Genomic DNA, 25,632 nt, shown 5'->3' with positions numbered 1-25,632 from the left:
AACATTTCATTTGCAACACTAAATGTTGCTTAGATGTTGACCTTAACATTCAGAACATCTAAATATTATCTGATTTTTTTAAACTTCTGTATAAAAACTATTAATTAGAGCTTTATTTCATTATAAGTATACAATGCAAAAAACATTATTCTGTGTTTGAATTGTTAACATCAATAAATAACTTATAGACCAGGTATAATAGAAATTATACCTGACTGCCATTCTTCATTAAGTGCACTTTCACTGCTGGGGTTATTTTCGTCTCCTTCATCCAGCTCTGTACCGTTTGTAATGCAGTCAATGATGTTAGCCTTTAAAGTAGACTCCTCCTCTTCACTGAATTCCTCGCTAGGCTGCTCCCTAAGCAATTGTTCCATTGAGGCCCGGAGTTCCTGCAAATCTGTATCTGCCTCCCCAAACATACTGAAAGAAAATGATATAAAGTTTATATAATTAATAATTTACAAGAAAAACCCTGTAGGAAGAGCTAATTTCTTTTGTTAAGCCAACAAACTGGAAAGCCAATGTAGCTGGAGGGAAAGAAAAAAAAAAGAAGAGATAAATATGTATATCCTCAGTCCAACATGATTACAGCTCTGATATCATTATATCATGGAAGACACAGGGGATAAAGATTAGCTAAACAGATACCAGACTGTTTCATAAAAAGATGATGATAGGTCCTCAATTCAACTTGCTAATAAAGCAAGATAATTTCAAAATCTTTGTATTCATGCACTACTATAGAATCCTGGCAAGTATAACATTCCCAATCCAGATAAAAATGTGTCTGAGCAAAAAGAGATCTAGATCTCATCAGAACAGACACATAAGATTATTTTATCCCTGCAGACTACCCAAGCTGCAGGGAATAGTCAAGAGCCAGGTCAGATTTTGAAGCCCCTGAAAGAATTCGGGGAACTTGAAGGATGTCCCAATACAACAGTAGAGAAGATAGATGAGCGAGATTCCCAGAACATATGAAGAAAGCAAATATTCAAGAAGTCTTTATTTCTAGAAGAGCGGTAGTCATAAACTTTGATCTGCTTCAGCAGAACGCAAGGTGCAGAAGCCAGACAGAACAGCATCTTGGATAGAATTTGGAAAAGAAATTCAGACAGCTGTTGTAAGCAGTACATCCCATTAGCTTCTCAATTCTCTGGAACAAGACTCAAAGTAAATGGTGATTCAATGCAGGATTTTTCAAATTTGAGTAAAAACTCCATGTTGGTATACTGTGAATAATTGTTAGTGTCTAACAAAAAATATTCTTCATCTAAGATGCCTGTTGAAATACTGGATAAACTTGATACACTTACATATCCTCAGAATCAGAGGGTCCTTCTTTGGCTTGCTCATCTTCCGTATCATCTATTTCAAGATTATGTTGATGCTGCACATCTGCTACACTGGGAACATCGACTAAAGTTCTGTACAGTTTGTAAAGATCCGGGAGGGAACATGTTCTCAACATCTGCAAAGGTAACAGCCTGTTTGGTAACAATACTAAAGACAGTCTGAGGTTACAAAATACTTAAAAATGAGATTTTTTTTTTTTTTGGGTCCATTTTCATTTGAAGGTCAATTTCAAAATAACGATGTGTCAAACACAGATACTCTAATTGTTGAAAATCAGGCATCTTGAATTTTGCCTCTCAGCTACAAGGAAAGCATTCCTTCTGCCTTTACAGGTTACAGTGATTGAAAAGCTTTAAGAACATCAACCGACATACAGATCATGGTTTTGTACAGATTTGTTTGTTTCCTTGACGGCTATCTAAAGAAAATGAATGTTGCAGTGAATAATACATATATGCAATTGTTTACAAGGTATGTATGTCAATCACTTACAGCTTAGAACCATTTTAAGTAGCTGACAGAGGAATATTTTTTTAAATGACATTTTATTATTTCTCTGGGTTGGTCACTGAAAACAGTAACTTTTGTTTATGGTACATTTCAAGGCAGTTCCATAGTATTAGAAAGAAGTTCTAATTACAACAGTAATTGCAATGGAAATAAAGCAACCTGGAAACTAAGTAACGGTTTACTCAGTGACCTACCAGAGCTCTCTTTTAAGAAGTTTAAGAACTCAAAAAAATTCCTAAATATTCACCATAGTATTAATAAAACAAGAGACATGACCTAATCTGCACTAGGAAGTTTTAGCAATAAGCTTCGCCCTCCTTCAGCATAGCTCTGAATACATGCGTGTTCAGTGTTTGCTTCTAATGAAACCCCCTAAATTTTAATGAAAAAAATAGTTCCCCAGCTGCAATTTAAACCAGCATGACGTATTCATATACGTCCTCAAATATCAAATCTCTGTCAGCACATGGCCAGAATATTATTGCCATCAAAGGAGTAACCACCCTTTTTGACCACTACTAGCAAAGTGAAGGAACAATTAAAAGACTGACCTTACCCCATCATTTGAAAGTTTCCGGGTATTTTGAAAAATGCTTCTTTTCCCATTAGCCTACTTCTAGCATACAGACTTGCCTACAAATAGGACACTAACTCTGTCTGCCCTGCTCCCTACTAAAGGTTTCCTTAGTTTCTCGTAAGACCTGCAGCAGAGGTGTGTTTGGGAAATTCCAGAAGGTTACATTTGCAGATACTGCAAAGAATTACAGAACATCCTCTCGCTGCAGCCAAATGACAAAAGGGAATTTGTTGCTCTCTTTCATCAAGTCTACTGCAGCAGTAACAACACATCTGTTGCTTTTCTCCAAGCTCTTTGCTATTATGTAGAGTTCATCTGGTACTGCATTACAATTCTGTGACAAACACTTATGGCCTAAACACATGCCAAATACCCAGTAACAAGTGACATACTGAAGCAGTTCATATTGATACACTGAAGAACTTCATTATAAAGCATATCCATTACTTTATAAATCTGATAAAGGTACAAAGAATGTTCATCTTGCCCCCTACTCACAAGTTAACTTTTCAATAATCATTGTCCAACTGCCAAATAAACAGCTTCATAAACTAGGGAACTTAATGATAGACTAACTCTTGAGGAATCAAAATTAGAGTCATAAACCCATTTATGTGAATAAAAGGATCTGTGAAAGCAGATGCAAGCTTGCCAAGAAGCCTTATTTTCCCACAGATGCAAACAGCACTATCCCTGATACTATGCTTCCTAGCAATGCATCAACTAATAGATATTATCGAATTTTCAATTAATCATCAATAACACAACTTCCATGCACTCACAAAAAGAATCTGGGAGTTAAAAGAAGAAACATTCTTCCTTAACTGGCATTCCACCACCTAGGAAATCCTTTACTACGTCTTGACTGAATGCAACACAGGTGTGCAAGTTTCTAGAGAACCCTTGCCACCATTGTTTCTCCAAAAAGCAGCTGCTCTTTTACTTACTTTCCACTTTAGAACCCGGGCAAGTATTGTACGTAATTTAAGAAGTCTGTTTCATCCACTAGTTTAATAACTACCTTATAATATTTTAAACTCATGTCAAAACCACATTCCACCATCCTACGCTCATTTCACAGACTGTGAGCTGCTACTCAACCCTATGAGGGTGGTCAGGAAATGCCTTCAAGAAATTCACTCTTCTTCAGTCTTCCTGCCTCACAGCCAGAACCTGTACTAGTTGGTCAAATTCTACAGGAAAAAAAACCCAATCGCTTGGTTGCAGAAGTCAGAAGATAAATGCTGAACAGATCAGCAAAGGTACGTTTATGATGGCAAGGTAGTCATAAGCCTGAAAAACTGCACAAAAGGGAGAAAGCAGATAGGGTAAGTTAGGAGTTTCCTCAGGAACTCCCTCAGTAACGTCTCAGACAAGTGGTGGCATTCCTCCACAAACACCTGGACACAGAATGCTGAATGGTGAAACAAGAAACTCTTCACTGCTGCACGAGTCCTGCTGATACAATGAACACAGTGCAGTCATACTGCAGGGCAGACATGGCTAGACAAATACAAACACCTGCTGAAATGGTTGTGCCATTTGTTCTGGCCTCATTCAGCCTCAGTAAAAAAATAATTCTATTACTATAGAAAAACAAGTATTTCTTTTTAGTTTTTTAAACTTGCCTTTGGGTCGTTTGCATCAAAAAGCCCTGTAGAAAGTCCAATCAACAATGAACTTTTGCCTTTATTTTTTGCTGGCGATATGGAACGTGAACGAGGTACAAAAGGCTCTTCCTGTGAAGACTGAGTTGACAGAACTGGTGAGGCTGTTGGTACAGCTGGGGGCTGTATTACCCTCTGAAATAAGGGTTCAGGTTGCAGAGAGTCACTGGAACAAGTTTCTGATGTAGTAAAAGAAAGTCTGTTACAAATCTAAACAGATTAAAAACCCCAAGCTCTTGAGCAAAAGCTAACTGAAGTGAATAAAACTAACTCATTTCTGTTGTACAATAAAAGAGGAAAATAGCACTGTAAAAGTATTAAAATCTTTTTGGATTATTTTAGTAAATACATTATAATGTGAAATTCTCCCATTTTAACTTTTTAAGAATATAGAGCCCTCAGTTATAGCCTATTCTGTTCTTATGCCTTCTAGTTTCTCATTATCCAGTTCATGCCTGAAATGATGGTGTCATCCATTTTCATCTGTTGCTTCCTGCCTTATACTACATTTTTTCAAAGCTACCCCAACATTAATTCACCCAAACACTGGAAAGAAACCCCAGTTTGCTTAAGCCACCCATAAATAGATGCAATAGTATCATCAATGATACTTGACACTATTGCTGATGTATTTTCTGTTCTACTGTAAAATATGCAGACCTTCTGAAGTTACTTCAAAGACCTCCAAGAGCAAGCAATTCTTCTATGCAATAAAGATAAAAGATTATCACTAGCAGCTGCTTAAAACATTTTTTTATCCAAGCTGCAGCTCAATATTAATTTGAGATGTCTGTAAACAAAGCAACACTTTTATTAAGTAAAACCACCAGATTTCATAACATTCTAAATAGTCATTTTAAAAGGTTGTAACATTCAGAAACTTGACATTCACTTTCAAGTATCAGTGTGGGCCATTGCCCTGTTCATCTATACATAGTGTAGCTTTGTTGTTACATGTTTTCTTCCAAAGTGGCAAAAATAACACCCACAATTTGTCTTTCTAATCCATCAGAGATTTGCTTTTTACAAGTATGAACTAAAAAAGAAAATGAAAACAGAAAACTTGCTCTTTCAGGGTTGATGAAGAAGTGAGAAGGGATGGCTCAAGTACTCCATACTGCCAGCTACAATAAACTAAACAAGAGACTTCAACTGACCTTCCGGAGCTTCCTTTTGTGGTTGCACCTTGTTAAGCACTACTTTCTCAGAAGCTGCCTCATTTCTTCTGTCATGTTGTGCCCTGTTATAAAATACCACATCCAGGGGAAACACCATCTAAAAGTAGTCATTATTCTACTGAAAAAAATAATCAGCCACCAAGTGCAGTAAAAGTAGCATGTCAGACAAGCAACGAAGCCTTAGCTAAGCTTAACATTTTAACTGATGTACCTAAATCCTACTCAGTTAAAGCTAGTTGTCTGAACTGGAGAGACAGGGATCAGAAGAGGGTACTTACTTATCCTCCTTCTCTTTTACCCACACTTCATTAACAGTGATGGGAAATTCCTTACTCTCCTTACTCTGGTGCTTTTTACCTTCTTCTGTTTCTTCCAACATCTCTGCTTCCAAATCATCAGGCTCTAAAATTAATGAAGTCATATACCTCATTAAAAATTAATCCCAACCAAACAAAAAGACAGGAGAGACTATACATCTTAAGATTACGCTTACACCCTTCAGCTTTAATAATTTTCTGCATTTTGCAGAAACAGCTGAAGTTTTGTAACCCTAGAGCGAAAATTTTTTTTCTGATACAAGAAAAGTATCTTCAAGCTCCAACGAACCATGTCTCCTAAAAACCTCAGTAACATTCCCCCAGACATCAGCAGGGTGCTGGTACGTATAGGAGAGAAGTTTCCAGCACAACTGATGGGGAGAAACAAACAAAAAAACCCCAACAACAAAAAAAATTGAAGCACTTCAGAATTCCACTTGTATTCGAGAGAGTTTTCTGTAAGCACACAAAAAAGGCTTTTGGAAATTTGCAAAATACATTAGTCAATCAAATTACAACACAGGCATAGAAATCCCTTGTGTTACTAAAAATCCTTAGGTCCTACCTAAAAGGTGTTAATGAAAAACTGCACATTACTTACGGGAAGACATAAAGGTACACAGGATCATTACTTCCCTCATTGAATTGGACAACAGATTGTAATTAGAATTACTAATGAAATGACTTACCATCCAGCATTATAGGTTTGCTCTGCACCTCGGTAGGTCCAGCTCTTTGAGAGTCTTCTGGCATAGTGATGTTAGACTCTGTGATACCAACTGGTACTGAAGGCTGAGCTTCGACCGTAGGAAAAGCTTTCTCTTCCTTCTCCTCTTTTACAATTAAGGACTGATGATCTCCTTCAAGAAGTTCTGCAGTACCTGACACAAAATTATTCTATTATTTAAACAGTGCTTTGGCACAGTTTGATAATAAGCTACAATGTGACTACAAGGTAAGTTGAGAATTTTTGTTTCTTTAAAGGAAAATAGAAAAGTTTGCATGCTTTTATTATAATTATTATGAAAAGGAAAGCTAGAAATATTAAAATTTGAATTTTACTTGCTACATTATCATTAGTACAAGTTTATACTTGGATAAACCTAAGTCCTTTTGTCCTTGGAAAGGACAAAAAGCAGGAGTTGACCAGAAGAAAAATAATCCACTGATATGGTAAGTCACATGCTAACAAGAAGGTTATAGGACCTATGTAATACAATGTTCAGTTGATGACATCCTTTCAAAAAACAGACTTGTTTCTATCAATAAGCAAAGTCCAAGACTTTTCAACAAAATGAAGATCCTTCCCTTTCAGCACATCCTTCTTAATTTACCACTTCACTGAGTTTGAAATATTTTGGTGTCTTCCAGTATCAGCTTGTGCTGCCATTTAGAACATTTAGAACTGAGGCAACACCCAGAAGTGGAAAGCAAGAGTGAGGACAGAATATGCTTCTATGACTTCAAAATTGTTCTCAGTAGACAAACGGGCAATCTGGCACTTCCTACACTTGCAGCACAGATAATTACCAGCTGTGCTTACCATTTATTACATCTAGTTCCTCTAGTAGGTCGGTTTGCAGCTGCAACTCTGCTTCTCCTAGGATCTTCAGGACTGAATCAGTAGGGCTTTTGCCCCAGACTTTCCTGTGGGGTTCACCAATATCTAATCTAATTACTTCCCCCAGAGTTTGTCCTGTCGGGACACAAACACAAATATAGAAACTTTTATTCACTTTCTATATAATGAACAAACAACCAACCTTCACAAAACTAAAAACTACAAAGCCAGACTCATGCCACCTCACTCCAAGTCAGACAGCCTAAAGACTGTCCTCAAAAGTCTAGAATTTCTATTCTGCCAATTCCATTTAATAACAGGAGCTATTCAATGCCAGGTAGCATCTGCAACTTAACAGCAGCAGATCTTTTCCGCAATTCAGGCACTCCAAAAGAAAACAGTATGAGAATTGTTTAAAAGTGGCATGAGATGGTCTTAACTTTATCTCAAATGGGAAACTAGAAAGTCTATTGTCCTGCTATCCTTTGACATTTGTTTGTTATTTCTCCCCCCCAAGGAAAAGAGAGGTTATAAAGCAAAAAGAAGAATAGAGCAGAGGAAATTTCTTTATCTTCTAATATCCTAGCTGTGTAAAACCACTACGCTATGAAGTCTGTCACATTCTCAGTGATTATTTATTCCTACAATGTGAGACAGACCCTTAATAAGACACACTGAAAATAGGAAAAAGGTCTTTCAGCCAAAAGATCAGAGAAGGCAGACAGAAAATTTGAAAAGACAGGCTTGATTTAAAAAAATAAAAAAGCTAAGATTGATGATAGGCGCAATAAAAGTAACAGATATAAACTGAGAAAACCCTCAGTTTTTATTGTTCTATTGGTAACATAAAAGTATTTTGAAGTTAAATAAGAAACTTCCATATATTTTAAGTGCTTTTTATTCTTTCTGTTACATTAGTGCCTATTTAAAGGACACTTACAAAGCTCAAAGGAAGTAACCATAGATTTAATCAGGTAACTATTTGTTGAAATTAGGAAATTATTTCTTGAATCTGCTGCAGGCCAATTAATTACTCAGCCTGTGCCTTATTCCTTATCCAAGGGAACACAAAATCACCTGGTTTTTAGAAGCATATGACACACAACTGATAACAAGACAGTAACAATAAAGTGTACTTGCTTTATAAAAACAGATAACTACACATGGTAAACTGACTTACTAATACCATGTGAAAAGCATTTGCACTGTCCCGCACAACATCCTTGTCTCTAAATTGGAGAGACATGGATACGATGATTGGACCAGTCAGTGGATAAGGAATTGGCTGGATGGTCACACTCAAAGAGTTGTGGTCAATGGCTTGACATCCAAGTGGAGACCAGTGACAGGTGGCATTCTTCAGGGGTCGGTATTGGGACCGGCGCTGTTAAGATCTTTGTCGGTGACACGGACAGTGGGATTGAGCGCACCCTCAGCAAGCCTGCCGATGACACCAAGCTGTGTGGTGTAGTCGACACACTGGAAGGAAGGGATACCATCCAGAGGGACCTTGACAGGCTCGAGAGGTGGGCCCGTGCGAACCTCATGATGTTCGACAAGGCCAAGTGCAAGGTCCTGCACACAGATTGGGGCAATCCCAAGCACAAATACAGGCTGGGCAGAGAATGGATTGGGAGCAGCCCTGAGGAGAAGGGCTTGGGGATGTTGGTTGATGAGAAGCTCAACATGAGCCAGCAATGTGTGCTTGCAGCCCAGAGAGCCAACTGTATCCTGGGTCAAAAGAAGTGTGACCAGCAGGTCAAGGGAGGCAATTCTCCCCCCCCTACTCCGCTCCCGTGAGACCCCACCTGGAGTACAGCGTTCAGCTCTGGGGCTCCCAACATTAAGAAGGTCGTGGACCTGTTGGAGCGAGTCCAGAGGAGGACCACGAAGATGATCAGGGGGCTGGAGCACCTCTCCTATGAAGACAGGCTGAGAGACTTGGGGTTGTTCAGCCTGGAGAAGAGAAGGCTCCGAGGAGACCTTACAGCAGCCTTCCAGTACCTGAAGGGGGTCTACAAGAAAGCGAGGGGGACTTTTTACAAGGGCATGTAGTGATAGGACAAGGAGTAATGGCTTTAAACTGAATAGGGTGGATTTAGATTAGATATTGGGAAAAAATTCTTCACCATGAGGGTGGTGAAGCACTGGAACCAGGTTGCCCAGAGAAGCTGTGGATGCCCCAACCCTGGAAGTGTTCAAGGCCAGGTTGGATGGGGCTTTGAGCAGCCTGGTCTAGTGGAAGGTGTCCCTGCCCATGGCAGGAGGTTGGAACTAAATGATCTTTAAAGGTCCCTTCCAACCTAAACCATTCCATGATTCTATGGTGACAAAAAAAGTACTTACGGTCTGTTCCGGAGAGAGAATCTTCCATTGATAAATGAGCTAGAGGAACTACCAACTCAGATGCCCCAGATTCCCATTTTTTGCGATCTCCTAGAAGTGGATGGTCACCTTCTTGTTGTTCCTTACCACCTTCAGGCCCAGATGATTCAGAGATATTTTTAAACTCCTTTTTTTCTTTCTCATCTTCTTGAGCTTTAAGATTTTTATTTAATCTTCTCAGTATTTCTCGTTTATTCTGAAATAAGGGCCAACATGTATCACTTAAAATATTACCTTTCTTAAAAGGAAAAGAAAACTAAATCAAACTGAATACAATTTTACATACTTGCAATGCAAATTCTGGCTTTTTTATTTCCTCCTCAGCTTCCTGGATAGCAGTTATATTTTCATCCTTTAAGTCCAAGAGCATGAAATACAGTGTAGAAGAATATATCAGAAAAATATCATCTTGGGAATATTAATAGATGTAATAGTGAAAAATCACCTCTAAAACCTTTTCACTGACAACTGCAGATAAACTGAGACAGAATGTATGATACTTCTGTTTCTATGGGGCTTCCCAAAGACAGAATTTCAAGGGCAGCTTCAGTCTTTGAACCATTCACTATCTGAAAGTGGTGAGGAAATTAATCAGATTCAGTTTAAGCAGACAAGTGAAAGTTCAGAGCATGAAACATACAGAGATAAAGCTAGATATGACCTCTACAGCATATTGCCACCAAATTCCAATGCTAGAAATGAGTAATTCTGTACGAGAACAAAAAAAGTGGCAAGGACAGAGTCAAGGAACACCTGCGAAGAAAAGCAGAAGGGAGAAGAGACAACTTTAGTGATTACAGCATATATAATGTCAAGTTGGTAAAGAAAAAGAAAACAGTAGTTTCTTGATATCTGAAAGTGTATTAGAAAGCCTGCCCAGATTAAATCGATTGAGACTAGGCAGATGCACAATTACACTAAACTAAGGCAAACATTCCATTATGTGGTGCATTTTTCAGGGAAACATTCTGCATTGTTCTTAATCTGCCTCAATTATGGGAGCAATGAAATTTCAACTCTTGCAAAAGACCTATCACGCTTCCAAAAGCAATGAATATGAACTTCATTTAGAAAGCATGTTTACTCTTCAAGATTGTAAAATAGTAAATATGTAAAATAATCAAACTAAAAATGGAAGGCAAAAATGTAAAACTTATAATCTTTGTGTAGAAGACTGGTCTTCTCCAATTGCTTTGTGTGCTAATTTTTAGTCAGTTATAGTCACCATCTTGCATTACTGTAAGACAAATGATCCATGTGGAAAAAATGTGCTAATAATTTAAGTATTTGTCAAAACATGATTTGTTTATTTGTCCAGCTATCAACTGACATCTTTCAGTACATTACATTTTATATACACTATTTAGTACTAAGTTTCACTATATTCCCATAGTCATAGTCTTCAGGGTTGTATACCGTATATAATCCCACACTACACTGAAATCTAGAAATAGCTTAGGTAAAAACCCAAAAGTTAGCATTCAAATTAACACAGATTGTGTTAAAAACTCAAATTGTACAAACGTTGTCTTGTATGGTCAGTGTCACAATTATTACTTAAATCAAATGGTGGTAGTAGAGGTAAATGTACGAATTTACAATATCAGGATGCAAGATCACAGAAAATGGAAATTAGGAAGTCTCTAATACTGTTTTAGACAACAGGAAGAGACAATACTATCAGACTGGAGTCTCTTAAACTTTATATTCTTTGTTACTATCAGCACATACTTTCAAACTCACTGAAAACAAGAATTAATATAAACCAGTCCTATCATTCAAAATTTATCTTCTCACTTCTACCAGGTCACAAACTCCTTAACTTCCCTCTTCAAGAAACTAATGAAAATGCTGGTTAGTTGAAGTCTTCTTCCACTAATCATGACTGCCTTGATCAAAATTGAAATTGCAGCCTAGGGTTCATCATAAATAAGCCATTTTGCTCAGAAGTGATTGAATTAGAGTTTCATTGTATAGATATATTTCAACAGCTTCCAAGTTTTGGTTTGTTTTTACATTTTTTTCCCCCCTTTCCCTAATTAGAAGCAACAAGTATGCTTAACGATTTTTTTCTACCTCATCTATACATTCTTCTAAAAATTCTTTCTCTAATCAGTTTTTTTTTTTCTTTCATTAATTTTACCCTCTTAGCAGAAGTACCTACCACACCCACTTCCTTCAAAGCAGAAGTCATGGAGATGACTGGTGTACCAGGCTTCACTGGAAGTTGTGGCTTAGGAAGAGCAGCTGCCCCAAGCTCTTGTAGTCCATGCACAGGACTGTGTTCTGTAGCTCCCACATGCAAAGGCACATTAGGATTCTTTACCCCTTTCGCTACCAGCTGTATAGAGTCAATTAAAAAAATTAACAAGTTAACTTCAGACTTTGTACATTAAACACAGTATTATCAAATAGGCTCGTGTAAACCTTAGAAAAGGTCAATAATGCCACATGCTTTCATACAAAAGACAACTGCCAACTGCACATGTGAACTATTTCCAGTTTATCAGCTTCACAACTTCCTGGTTTTTGTAGCAATATATTACTAGTTGGACTTACCACTCCACAGCACACAAAAGCAAAAGAAGATTAAGTACACTTTGGTAAATTACAGATCATTGATAAAATACTTAAGGTGATCCTAATGATTCTTAGGTTTGCTGCTCTAAATTCTCAAACCAAATTCTTCATTCAAGTATACCTAAGATTAGGCTTCTAATAATGGAATTCTGACTGACATGCTCACTTCAGTTTCAGAAGACAACCTAATTATCTAAGCTTGAGAAAAAAAAAATCACAGTATAGGATTTTAGTTATACAAAGATAGGGCACTACATACTTTGACTGCGTGTAACAAATTTATTTTCTTACATGTTCTTCCCAGGCTCTTTTCTCTCTTTCATATGCTTCCTTTCTCTTTCGCTCTAACTGTTCTTTCAGAACTGCAGCTCGAGCATTTGCTTGGGCCTATAGTAAACAAACAAGCAAAAAAAGACCAACTTAAAATCATAAAAGCATTAGTACCCCATTCCATGAAACATTTTAAAAAGAAACATTCTTGGATTACTTCATCTTCCTTTCTCTCGCTTATTACTGTATAGACTGTGAAGGGAAGGCTCCACTGACAATCAAAATCACCACACAAGTATAATAACTGATCTTGTATGTTGAAAATAATGGCAATTCCTCAAAATTTAATTACAGTTCTTCATTTGCATGGTTATATTTTTAGTGTACATAGTAATCTTAAACAGAGTAATGTAAAATTAGAATCTCACTTAAAATTAGTTTTGAAGCCAAATGCATTAATCACAGAGTATTAAACATTCAGTTTAAACTTTACAAACTTACTCAACGTAAACACAGAAAGCTTCAGTTGCTGTTTCACCTCTAGTTTTAAGGTTAGGCATAAGGTTAGCTTGTTTTTACATTGCTCTTTGCAGTTGATGGGAAAAAAAACCATAGAATAGATAGAGTACTACTTGCTATGTATCATATGGTAGAGATAGTTATTGATATAAGAACACCACATGGAATAAAGTTCCAGTCAAAGGCTGGATTTCTGTGAAACACATTTTCTTTAAATGTACTTCATCACAGGGGTATATAGCTCACCTACCAATCCACATGTAGCCCATGTCAGCACATGTAAGGAGTTTTGCCTTCCTTTATTCTTTTAGCTAAAATGAAGTTGTTATTTAAGGTACATCTTCCTTTCCCTTTCAATATCAAAATGCTATTTTAGTTATACCAAATTGCCTTTAGGACTAAAGCTAACCTAGAGAAAAAACTCAAAGGCAGGGATGGGAAAAACCCTTGACTTGTTATGCTATGTCACAACGTATTTTAAAATTACTGAGATAAAACAGTTGAACAGAGTTGTTACCTCAACACAGTTAAACTAAAACCCTCTTGTGGTGAATGTATGAACAAACTATTGATAGCAAAATGAAATGTAAGAATCTTCATGAGATATAAAACAAATCTGAGAACAGCAAGTTCCATCTCCTCCCTCCCCACAATTACCTTCTGTGCTTCTATCTTTTTGCGTTTCAGTTCTGCTTCCTCACTTGATTCTTGTCCGTCAGAACTGGCAGCTTCATTCTGCAAAGTAAGAGTCCTCAAAGAATTATCATTAATACATGTATTTAAAAGCTGAGTGATATAAGTGACTACTCAGATTATTTAGACTGACTGTATGACTAACACGGGTCATAATTTCACTAGGTAACTCCCCACTCAAATATCTACTTGGACAGAACTTCATCTTTGAGATTTGTGAGGCTTTTTGTTTATTTGTTTGGTTTTGTTGTTTTTTGTGGTTTTAAAAGATACGAAGCTTTTACAAGCCAGGAAGAAAGTAATGCGCCTACTGTTGCAAGGGAAGTGACCTAATGATGCTAGGCTGTCACCTGCCACCTCTCATCACTGTTGCATGCTCTGCAGGTAAGGTATAAAAGAAAGGTTTGAAGCTCTGGAATTCCAGTTTCTTCCACTGTATGTGCTCCAAAGAAGGTGGAATGGGTGAGGGCGGAAATGGTAATAAGTAAGAATATGTAAGGTCTACCTCTGAAGTATCTGTTTTCAATCTCTCTTACGTCTTCCCATGGTCTCTGCATACTCCTATTTACAGAACAGACTGACAGACCTATGCAAAAAAAGTTCTGACAGGAGCTTTTTATTAACAGAAACTATTAAAGTTTATTAAAATTTATTTAATAATAAATAATTCACCACATAAGTATAATAACTGAACTTCTATGTTGAAAGTATTATTAAAGTATTAATAATTTAATAATAAAGTTTATTAAAATAAACTATTTAGAAGGCCTATTTAGTAGGCTTCTTGCAGTATAAGAAAAAGAGTATTATTAGAGATAATTTGACAAAACACAAGCAAGAATTTTAGGTAAATTTTTAAGTGAAAATAAAAAAAAAATATGGTCATGCCCACTTTGTCTTCAGTCAGCTAACAGGAAAAAAATAGCTGATTGGAAAGAACATTGGAGATAGAAAAACTTAAAAAAATAATTTGGCACTCTTCACAGGCAAAGGAATGAATACATATATTCATCTACTGAATATAAAATAGGATACTATGGTGTAGTGATAGATATAAAATTGTTAATCAACATAAGGAAATGAACATATCTGCAACAAAATTTGGTCTGAGATGGTGTTCCTCTAAAAGTGAACCTCCATGCTAAAGTTTGCAACCACAGGTCATCAAGAAAAAGCCCCTTAAACTTGGTCTCCGAATTCTGAAAAGTAGTTTAGGCCTGCTTCCTGGAAAGATATTAATCTATGCTCTGTTCCTTTGTAGGTGGCATACCTTCTGGGGCATACAACACTACCCCAGGTAAGGTACAGCCACTGAGAAAGGAAGTTAGGTTCCTGATGTGCCTAATAACCCATACAGAGAATTAATGCCATGGTCACAGTAACAGTACTTCTGTTCAACTTTACTAGCACAAGCAGCCTTGCCCTCCAGAGAAAAGGTTTCTGGAGAGTACCTTTATTTCTGCAATTAACCATACTGCAGGTAGAGTGTGGGTGCTCCTAATTTTGAGAGGAAGTGTTGCAGCTGCTCAGTGAAAAAAAACTGAAAGAAACAGTGCAGTACAGCAATGGCTCTATACTGGTAACATTTTAGCACTGTCCTCAGTATTCTAAGGGTACTCAGGAGACACAGTAAGGTTTTGTAGGGCCGTGTATGGAGATGACTAGTATCACTGCAGCATTTTTGAAGCCTGTCCAAAACAGCAGAGACATGAGTTATGAGTGAAATTAGCACCAAATGCAATTAAGACAGCATAGTGCATCAGCTTAGCATTTTATGTGAGTCAGCACTACTGATAAACTTCACTGACCAGCCTCTACAGTAACTTCATAGACTCACAAGACCTTGATTTTCCTCATGCTCCTTAAGACAAACTTAGAACAGCCCATGTTGGTCCCATGCCAGACTTAGCCACTAGCACATCTTATAAAGTTTGCATAGTCTTCTCAGGTAGAAACATACATAACTTTTGCTCTGGATCACTCATTTTAGATTTAAAGGGGCATGGGTTCCTCTTCAATGCACTAAAGAAGTTTTGCACCTGAATCAAGGGATTGAATTTGGCTCTCTTGCATCTCACCAGTGAGATGCAATCAAGGTTTAAGAAAATAAAGAAAAAAATTCAAAAGAAGTCACTAATACAGGAAAAAAACACAGAGTATTTTAGCATTAAAAAAAACCCTCAAAACCTACAGCAACGCAGAACTCTGTTTAGCTGGGATGCTGGACCAAAAAAACTGAGTGGTACTGGGCATGCTCTTGCCTTTTATGTCCACTCACTATACGTAAGATATATGAAAGCACTTAATATGGGTGCTTAAAGTGGGGGGGAGGAACATTTCTCTAGCTTTAAATCACAAAGTACAATGTGAATAAATAAGCACGTAATCACTTGAGGAAACCGAAACACTCTATTAAAGACAAGTAGACAGGAAGGGGAAGAACAAACAGGAGTATAACATCACACAGTAGGTTAATGAAAAGAGGGAAACAAACTCCAGACCATATTTACTACAAAGATTGTCTCTCAAATGAATTTTTTTTTTAAAAAAGTATAAGGATTGCTTCCAAGGGTGCCTTGGATTATTCATTTGACAGCTTAGGAAGTGTTCATTCTGAATCTACTTTATGAACATATTATTTTGGTTTTGTTGTATTACAAACATATTTTGGAAAAGCGATGTTTGAAAAAAGTGTATTGATTAAATTGAGCTAATGCCAGGAATTTTTAACTTTAATACACACCTACAGAATGTATGAAAAGAACTGCTTCATACATATTCTGTGTGAGAATTGTCAAAAAGTGAATTCTGGAGAAGTTCCTATAACTAAAAGCAAATAAACATAAACATGCTGGTGCTTGATAATAAATTTACATGTCAAATTCAGATGTAACCTTATGTTGTCTTGTTTTTAAACACATTGTTAGTTTACAGGCACTGAAGCTGCACCCCCAGCACTGAAATAACACACAGATTTTGCATATTCTGGAAGAAGAGATGGAAGTACACTAATTGTGGAACAGAATTAAATGTCAAAAATGTATGTCTCTATATAAAACTGCCTATGAGAAAAATCTGCCCACAGGGATAAAAGAATACACCCCACAGCCAACTTCCATAAGTATTTAAGATTATTTTTCAAACCAACCTTCTCTCCACGAAGTTTTGCTCTAATCTGTTGACGTTCATTAAAGTTCTGTAGCCGGATCTGTCTTAATCTTGCCAAATATTCCTAAGGCAAAGAAAAGAAATAAGTTTCAGTTATACTGAACCATACTGTTAACTTAAAATACGTTAAGATTCCACAAAAAAATAAGATGGGTGAAAGACACACCCCCAGACTATTACTATTACCATATTGGCATTTACTAATCTCCAGATCTAGTGAAAATAAAGAAAACTGGCATGTATGTTTCCCAGTATTAAGCTATTATTATATTTTATATCATTGAAGAATAGGAATGGTTATATTTATCACAACAAGATTAAGAAATACAGAGTCATATCTATACGTATGCACATTCAAGAACTTCTGAGACAGACTGATGTACACAACTATTATTTTGATTATTTAAAAACAAAAAACCCCACAAACCAACAAACACACCCAAACTCTAGAACTTTATACAGTAAATTATTTCCTAGGAATTTACGAAGTCCTTCTATTTTGTTACACAGATGAACCATGCAGGGAAACTAGGCACAGTCAAGGTCAAAATAGTGCTATTTGTGTGATGGGCAAAGTGGCAAACATGCGGCAAGCATACCTCTTCCTCCTTGTTTCTGGATTTCCTTCCTCTTGCAGAAATGGGCCTGCCTCCATAGGTATCTGCCATGTTTTGCAGTGTACCCTGTTTGCCATTTAATGGTATCAAATTTAAGGTGGCTGGGGCAGTAAAATTATCTGCTTTATCCAATAACTGTTCACTTATAAGAAACCAAATCCATCAAAGATCTGCAGTTGTTCTGAAGTTAACCAATAACCCCTAATGAAACATGATAGTAGTAACTGAAAATCCTGAGCAGCCAAAGAGAGAGACTAGAGCTTTAAGAATATAGTTGCCTTTTCCCTGCAATTCTGATCTTCTTCTGCTGTGTTAGAAAGCCTAAATTCTGATGGGCACGAGTTTTTCTACATTTGGATTATATACAAATCATGGCACAGAGTTGGGATTTCTGCTATTTTTGAGCCAAGCCTAAAATAAAAGTTGAATCTTTGTATGTTCTTAGATTAAGCTTTTTCCACAATGATGACTTTTAAAAAAATATACTACAAGTAGCAAACTCAAAAACCTAATAAAATACTTAAATATACACATTACATCTAACAAGCCATGTTAAATACCTAATACATATGCATTCACAGTATATAGTCTTGGTTAGCGTTATGTACTCAGTGTCCTAACTGACACCAAAAAGATTCAACCTTTAAGGAAGTCCAATACAAAACATTACAACCATCATTTAACTCCAGGTTTCCTGCTTGGATCAAAATCCAAAATATTTCAATTATTTTTGTTCATGATATACCATAAGCCTCTGCTGAACAGGTCAAAAATATCTTGATTTGTTAACTCAACATACAATAAAGACAGTAAGCATACATGGGATAGTTACATGGACCTTCTGCCTTATAAAATACCAGGGCTTTAGCTTTCTCAAGCTTGAGTGTAGAGAACCATCAGTAAAGTAAATACTCCAGTTAAGTTCTTGATAGGGAGGACTGAATCTAAATATTCTGGCTAAATACTCTTTCAGATTGAGCAAAAAAAAAAAAAATCAGTAACTGAAGGAAACAGCACATTTCTGCACTTCTGTGGTTTAGTGACTGGGCGGTCAGAAAACAAATTAAAGGAACCATCCTGTGGATAAGTAGTAGCATACATTTGTGAGGACTCTGAATTCTGGTTTCAGCTTGAGCATTAAGTCATACAAAATGGAAAGTAATATTTTTCCATATTCACTTTTTCAGAAAGTATTTGTTCTTATTTTTAACTTTTTTTATGCATGTTCCTGAGCTTTACAAAAGTTAACTGGCACTACTGAAGTCATCTCATTATTCTTCATTCTAGCATTCAAGTTTGATCCATCAGTTTGATGAAAACTATCTCTCTGCTCTTAAGAAAGGAACAGGAAGCAAGACTTTTCAGAACTGATTTTCTTTCTGTAGATTGTTAATTTTTACGCATCTACCTACATTAAAATTTTCAAAAGACCAAGACTTAATGTTTTGCTATGCCACCCAGCTACAGTGAAGCAGCAAATTAAGTCAGCAGCTGTCTTAAAGAAGAGATGAGTGAAAGTATCAACTCAACTATTGAGTCAAACTTTAGACTGTCAGTTGAAAATTAAAATTGACAGCAACTATATTTAACAGAAGCTGGGTAAATTAGTGTGAGTCATTTGACTTGCAAGTCTTCATACAACAAAGAGCTGCAAATTAGTTGATGATTCCTACTAATTTCTCCTCTCAGATCGTCATGGTCTGGACAACAGTCCCATCCCTATATGAGAACTACTGCCAGCTAGTCAAATTATTTTCCTGAACAAATAGAAAGAAGCTGCTGAGAACTTCTGCTATCAATGGCAAATGATAGTACATGAATTTGGAACCCTGGCTTCGAGTTATAAGTCTTAAACATCTGGAAGTTACTTTTAAAACTGTTCAGTAACCTCCCTGTTTTATTACAGCAGCCAGTTAAGAATAAAACATTTTGGCTCAGTTGAACACATTAGAGAAACCTGAGCAACATCGACTTCAATACTTGGGTATCTTGCATTAATTTCTCTCATACATTCAGATTAACGCCAACAAAGGCAAGAACAAAATAGAAGCAGGTACTACACTAAGGACTTGTGAAGAAGAGGCGATCTTAACAAGAATTGTTCATTTTTTCAAAATTATTTACTAGTCTTAGAGGTTTTAAACAACAGAACCATAGTTTTAACATGGAAGACTCATGCTTTAAAACATATATACTAGTTTAAGGATGCTTCATCAAAGCAGTGAATCAAAGTATCTAAGAATTGCTTACTATAAGTGAAATAACCCCGGAAACAGAGACCTGGTTGTAAATCATGACCTGATATTCAGCTATAACTTGGGAGATGCTTCTGTAAATATGCAGTTGATCTTATCTCACTGCAATGCCAGCACAGTCAATTTAGTTTCAGCAGCTGACAGTGATACTGGGACTTGGTTGTATATGAATACTATGGAGAAGCACTCAAAAAGCAAAACTCTCTACATTATAAAAACACATAGTTCAACCACACAAAGTCCTAGTGCAAATGAGTAATTTCCAAGATATCTTTACTGCAAAAGAAACTTCCTAAAGGAATATTTATTTTAGAACTGCAAGCATAAAGAACAAAGAACATTTTGTGACACTGTCCACTGTTAATCTCTAAAGAGTAAAAGTTTTAGAAACATCAACCTTGACAGAGATAGACATCTTTATAATATCTCCTCAATAAGCAGAAAGTGTTTTTATAAAACACACTACCTGTATCTGATCATTAGCTGTATCAGTTTAATCAAACTTCATTTTAGGTTCAAGCTACTGAATAATACATAAGGTTTAATTTTAACCAAAACTTTGAAGCTATGAACAGAAAAAATGGAAATTAATGTTCTAAAATTCACAATATCAAGTTAAGACATGCAAAAAAAGATATTTTCCTTGGTTAATAAATTTACAGTAATGAGAAATGTATTGCACAATTCTGTTACATTTTAATAAAATCAATAACAAAATGCAAAAAACCTACCTCCCATTCTCTTTTTCTTTTTTTTTTTTTTTTACTACTTAAGGAAAATATTTAGCCAGCATTTCATGGTTATGATGCTACTTCAAAGATTCATAAAGCATGCTGAAACAGTAATATACATAGGAAGACCAGATTCCATACCATGTGTCCCTCAGCTCGAGCTTTGTTTTCCATGGCTTCTCTCTTTCGTTGCCAGAATTCTTCAACTTGCTTTGCTCTATCTCCAGCTATCCATCCTTTTTGCCTGAGTAATTGCAACATATAGCAAGATGAAAGTCTCTGAAATATGACACTCAACTCCCTCCCCGCATTTATTCTAACTAGGACACACACAAAAAAAGTAACTTTCTATGAGTAAGGCATCTTCAAAAAAATGCCTTTCATCAGCTAAAATACAAGTCAGACTTCCACAAAACAGAGGAAAATAGGTTCAACTAAGTTAGAAGAACAATTTAAAAAAAAAACCCAAACCCAAAACACCATGTTGTCCTTCCAGATCCTGGTCATCAAAACAGAAATGAATGTCAAAATACAATCTTAGTGCAATTATTTCTGAAAATGTCTCAGCTTGTTTCATTATTGTTATCATTTGTAAAAAAGACAACTCCTTCAAGGTTTCCCCTCAGAGATGAGCAAGAACTCATCACATGAGCCAGTCCATAAGGTCAAGACTGACCTACGTTTGGAGTAAAAGCTTCTACCACTTAGATAATTAGTACAGTGCTAGTATTCTCAGAGTGTTCTGGTAGCTCCTTTTGGGAGATCTTGGGGGATTTTTGTGTGTTTTTAAAGGGACTGTGAAGGAATTTTCCTATCTTAGAATTAGCCAGAATGAGATGGGTTTTTTTCACATGTTCCACCCCAGGTTAGGGACCTGCTTGGATAGAAAGAAAGGTATGTTCAAGTCACCGTAACTGAGCACCTCGCAAGTTTCCTACTACATACATACCATCATTTTGTAGAAGAACCAGTTTCTGACAAATTGGTTGTAAGTGATCTCAGAGGAAGCTTTTTATTAAAAAAAAAAAACACTGAGAAATGGTTTAAGATATTCTAACAAATGGTAGAATGATGAGGCAATCCCCTTTCCAAGGTTCCCCTAGCCTTGTTTGACTGAGGAGTATTGGGGGTCCAGCAACAGGCAGGAAGAAATTGGAATAAGCTGATAGCAATAACCCATCAGGCTGAGACAGTTAAAGAAAGAATCATTTTGCAATACAGGAGCTATTGCTAATAATTCATAAATAAATTAGCACACTAATTAAACATCCTTGCATCTTGTTTTTTCTCTCCCCTCCCCCCTTCTCCCCCTCCCAACAACAAGGAAATGAAGTATTTCCATATGCTACAATTCATTAAGAGGAAGACGGAGATTAAACTACTTCGATACAATAGAACAAATGCTGTAGCTGCTCCAAAAAGGCAAGACAATCCATGTAGGTGTTACCACTCAAGAAATAAACACTTGATAATCTTTGTATACACATATTTGACTCACTACAAGATTTTTCCTGTAACTGTTCATTACATATGAACTCAATTGGTGGATAGTGAAATCTGTCCAAACCTGTGTCATGCAGCTGAAGTTTAGTTTACAGTGTTGGAGAAGAGATGCTTCCCAAGAAAAAAAAGCCAAACCTATTTGTCTCAAACCAAATTCACAGGAAAAGCTTATTTCAACTAAATTTTATTAAAATTTAAGGTTTTCCCTACCTGAGCTGAGTGACTCATTTTGCTAAAACATTTCAACTAGATTTCTTCTGGGCTGCATTTCTGTCCAAGAGACAATTTTTAAAGATTGTTGATGTTGAATATATTTAGCTTTACGTTAGTTGTGGTAGTGTAATCAGAAAGATTGCAACTTGAGAATTTCTCAACTTCTTTAATACACGCTTTGAATTACCTATCTTTAAAAGTTGCAATTATTTAAATTCTTTCTTTGAGCTAAACACCCTGGATGCTTATCTTTATATTTCACCTCCAGCTGAAACAATAAAGTGCAGGAGAGAAATATTGCTAGGCTAGCTATGATAATAAAATTGCTTCTGGATAGTAAAGTACAAATACATACCACATTTTAAATGCTAAGAAACAGCACCTCAATTTAAGGCTAATGGTAATCCAGTTTATAAATAGAAAAAAAAATCTCTTATCTATTTTGAAATTTCTGCACAGTATTTTCACTGAGTGCTTCCAAGTTCATGTATACTGAATCAGTTTCTCTTCATGATCTCCACATTATTCATAATTTGCAGCCCTCTACTATATTTCCTCTCAATTTGAACACATTTAAAACAGTTTACCCAGGTGTAGCCAAGCATGATTTTCTATTGTCAAATGTGCGAGACAAACAGTGTTTCCTAATCCAGGCAAGATTTGGGGATTGTGGCACTTTGTGCAAAGCATTGAGAATAAATAGAGGAAGATGGAAATATGCATCTACATCAGCTGGGAAAATACACCTTCCAGTACTGGATTGTACCAGGAGGAATTTTAATTATCTCACAACAGCCCAAATTACTACAAAGAAAATAAAATATACCTTGTAGCCTGCAAAATTGTAACATTAGTGTTAAATGTGTTATGTTACTGTTGCAAATTTTAAAATAGAAAAAAAATCTACAAAGGCAAAATATATTAGAACATAAAACTGAGTTAAATTAGTTTAGAAGAACTAATGTTTTCTTTTGCGACCTTTTCCTCACATTAACTCCATTTATTTCTTCCTCCATGGGATACATCATTGGATCTGCAGAAGTTTAAATAATGCATGAGAAAAGTTGTTCCTCTAGGAAAGTTAGTTGGTAACGCTCATGTACTAAACTTCTAGAAAAAAAGCTATTTTCCCATTTACCGCTCACAAGTGCAGACACAGTTCTTTGGGCAATATTAACAGATCTGAAGGAAAGCAAAGAAGTTTTGAAGAAGCTGCTTGAAAGAGTGAAATCATTAAAAAAAAAAAAAATCAGTACTTGTTTACTATCCTTTTATCTATAAAATACTCAGTTTATAGCAATTGCAAAGAATAAGCATCATCCAATTAGAAGCTGCACGCCATTATAACACCAGGCATTGGCATCTCGACAAAGAAAGCTCCTAGAAGTTTTCCACTTATCAATAAACAGGACCTAACAATTCTGGGAGCATTCTAGACACTCTCCTATGCTAGAGAGTCAAACACTTAGATGTAGAGAAGACAGAATGAGATGACAGGAGAAGGAAGCATCTTAGCAGGTAACACAAAAAGTGGAACTATGAAAAAAGCAAAGGAGGAGGCTTATAATGTTATCTGCAACTGCATTAAGCCAAGAATTTTGGCTGAAATCTAGTTTAGTTACAGTTGTTAGTAATCCATTTTTTCCACTATTGGGGAAGCCAAGGTTTCCATTGGTTCTAAAAGAATTGTGGTCTGTGAGGGACTAACACACAAACAGACAGCACAGTACCAATGGATAAAAGTGATTTAGAGACATGTCCAACTACTAAATGAAACAAGACACAGGACAAGAATCTAACATGTAGGGACAGATTTATGGATTATCATAGTCCAACCTGTTTGCATTGGCTTGTTTAGACACCTCCTTCAATCTTTTCATTTTTTTCCTAACTGCACCAGCATCAGGTAAATGGTGATGACCTGCAGGCCCCTTAGGAACTCCTGGACGTATTCCAGGTGGAATTCCTCTGTAGATAAATATGTACAGTAACTTTTTATTACTTTCATCTAAAGCAGACCACATACAACTTCTAATGGAAGGTAGCCATACCTTTCAATAATTTCTTGGCCTTGCACTTTTGCCCTCAATTTGGATTCCCTCTCTTCAGCTACTCTAATGTTTTCCTTTTGCTGTTGCATTTGGTCAAAAATAGCATGATAGTGTTCATGTTGTCCTCTGGAAGACACAGGAAAAGGACCAACACCACCTCCACAGCCATAATATGATGCCTGGAAATCAGAAGGGGTAGGGTAGAAATCTCAAATACTGGTTTAAACAAGCCCTTCCAATTTTCACCTCTTCAGCACAATAAAAGCATTAATATGTCCTGCAACAATTCTGAATTTGTTCTAGTTTTATTCCTGGCATGCCCCTATTTTAACAAACTACAAGATAGATAACTTAAAAACGTATTTTTCTGTTAGCACTCCAAAATAACACAGTATTTTACCTTCCTCTGATAATAGTCTACTTATACATGAGATATCTGTCACATTTTGGAAGTTATTGGTAACAAATCCATTGAAGTGTAATTGGAGACACATGTTCTACATGGCAAAAATCAAAGTTTTATCACAAAAGCTAAAAGTGATACAGTACTAACTGAAGTACTAATGAGTGATCTGTAGCCAAACACCCATTTTTTCATGAAGCTAGAAATAGTTAAGCATACTTCTAAGGTGGCTGAATGGCATTAAGTGCAGATTTATCTGAGAATCCCCATTGTTACCAACCTGTAATTTGGTTTCATCACCAGAATTGAGACGCTTCCCTAGTAAAGCTCAGGTGAGGGGAGCATCTAACACAAGCTACTGCTTTATGCAAATTCTCTCTGTCATTCTCAAAGAGTTAGAATTACTACAGAACCTTCATATGAAAATCATAACAAAAAAAAAAATGTTGCAAGCAGCTGTGTACTGTAGTAGCCAAGGATGGATGCAGAAAATGTGAAACTGGCAAAACAAGGTTAAGGTTGTCAGCACATGCATAAAAATGTTCCCTTTACATCTGGGAGAAGCAGTCAAATAGCCCACGGTAGTGAATCTATGGAATTTGTTTTAACAGTAGTGTCAATGTTCCTTCTGGAGTGGTCTTAAGTATTTTAAATCAATTCAAATAGGTGAGTGCAGATGTGACAGGTTTAAGATTGCCTACTTAGACGTTCTTGAACAAATTATATTTGACAATGGAATTTAGCTCACATTCCAAGTTTCAGTTGCTCAACGCCCGTCCATAGCCTCATAATCCATATGATAGAATACTAACTGAAAGATTTATCCAGGCATTCAAATAAACATGCATGTATGCTGTTCGTCTGAATAAAAATAACATACTACACAAGACTATAGTTTCTACAAATAGAAGGCAAAGTCTTGCTTTAGACACTATTCGAGGTTTCACCTATGATTATTAGAGCTCAGTTTTCAAACGGATTAGCTAAAGAAATAGTATGATCAATCTCTAGGCAAATGCTATGAAGCAGGTGCTCATCAACAGCCTACAGAACAGTTACAGCCCCTGCTAGATAC

General features: G+C 36.4%; 1 protein-coding gene across 1 annotated transcript in view; it reads right to left on the bottom strand.

Moving 5' to 3' along the window:
* NEK1 (NIMA related kinase 1) overlaps positions 1 to 25,632 on the bottom strand; it is a 47,175-nt gene that overhangs the window by 5,563 nt on the left and 15,980 nt on the right. Inside the window, exons 15-31 of the mRNA XM_059817441.1 lie at positions 24,155 to 24,333; positions 23,940 to 24,071; positions 20,529 to 20,631; positions 17,384 to 17,467; positions 16,765 to 16,848; positions 13,581 to 13,658; positions 12,426 to 12,521; positions 11,719 to 11,895; positions 9,841 to 9,906; positions 9,516 to 9,750; positions 7,152 to 7,304; positions 6,298 to 6,489; positions 5,570 to 5,693; positions 5,271 to 5,353; positions 4,075 to 4,292; positions 1,320 to 1,474; positions 212 to 423 (exon numbers count right to left, since the gene is read on the bottom strand). Of these exons, the coding sequence (XP_059673424.1) occupies positions 212 to 423; positions 1,320 to 1,474; positions 4,075 to 4,292; positions 5,271 to 5,353; positions 5,570 to 5,693; positions 6,298 to 6,489; positions 7,152 to 7,304; positions 9,516 to 9,750; positions 9,841 to 9,906; positions 11,719 to 11,895; positions 12,426 to 12,521; positions 13,581 to 13,658; positions 16,765 to 16,848; positions 17,384 to 17,467; positions 20,529 to 20,631; positions 23,940 to 24,071; positions 24,155 to 24,333 (2,371 nt within the window). The remainder of the gene's footprint in view (positions 1 to 211; positions 424 to 1,319; positions 1,475 to 4,074; positions 4,293 to 5,270; positions 5,354 to 5,569; positions 5,694 to 6,297; positions 6,490 to 7,151; positions 7,305 to 9,515; positions 9,751 to 9,840; positions 9,907 to 11,718; positions 11,896 to 12,425; positions 12,522 to 13,580; positions 13,659 to 16,764; positions 16,849 to 17,383; positions 17,468 to 20,528; positions 20,632 to 23,939; positions 24,072 to 24,154; positions 24,334 to 25,632) is intronic.

The sequence above is a fragment of the Gavia stellata genome, chromosome 5, assembly GCF_030936135.1.
Source record: "Gavia stellata isolate bGavSte3 chromosome 5, bGavSte3.hap2, whole genome shotgun sequence".
In the NCBI taxonomy this organism is placed as follows: Eukaryota; Metazoa; Chordata; class Aves; order Gaviiformes; family Gaviidae; genus Gavia; species Gavia stellata.
Note: the sequence above shows the minus strand (reverse complement) of the source record. Positions and strands in the feature narration are given on the sequence as shown.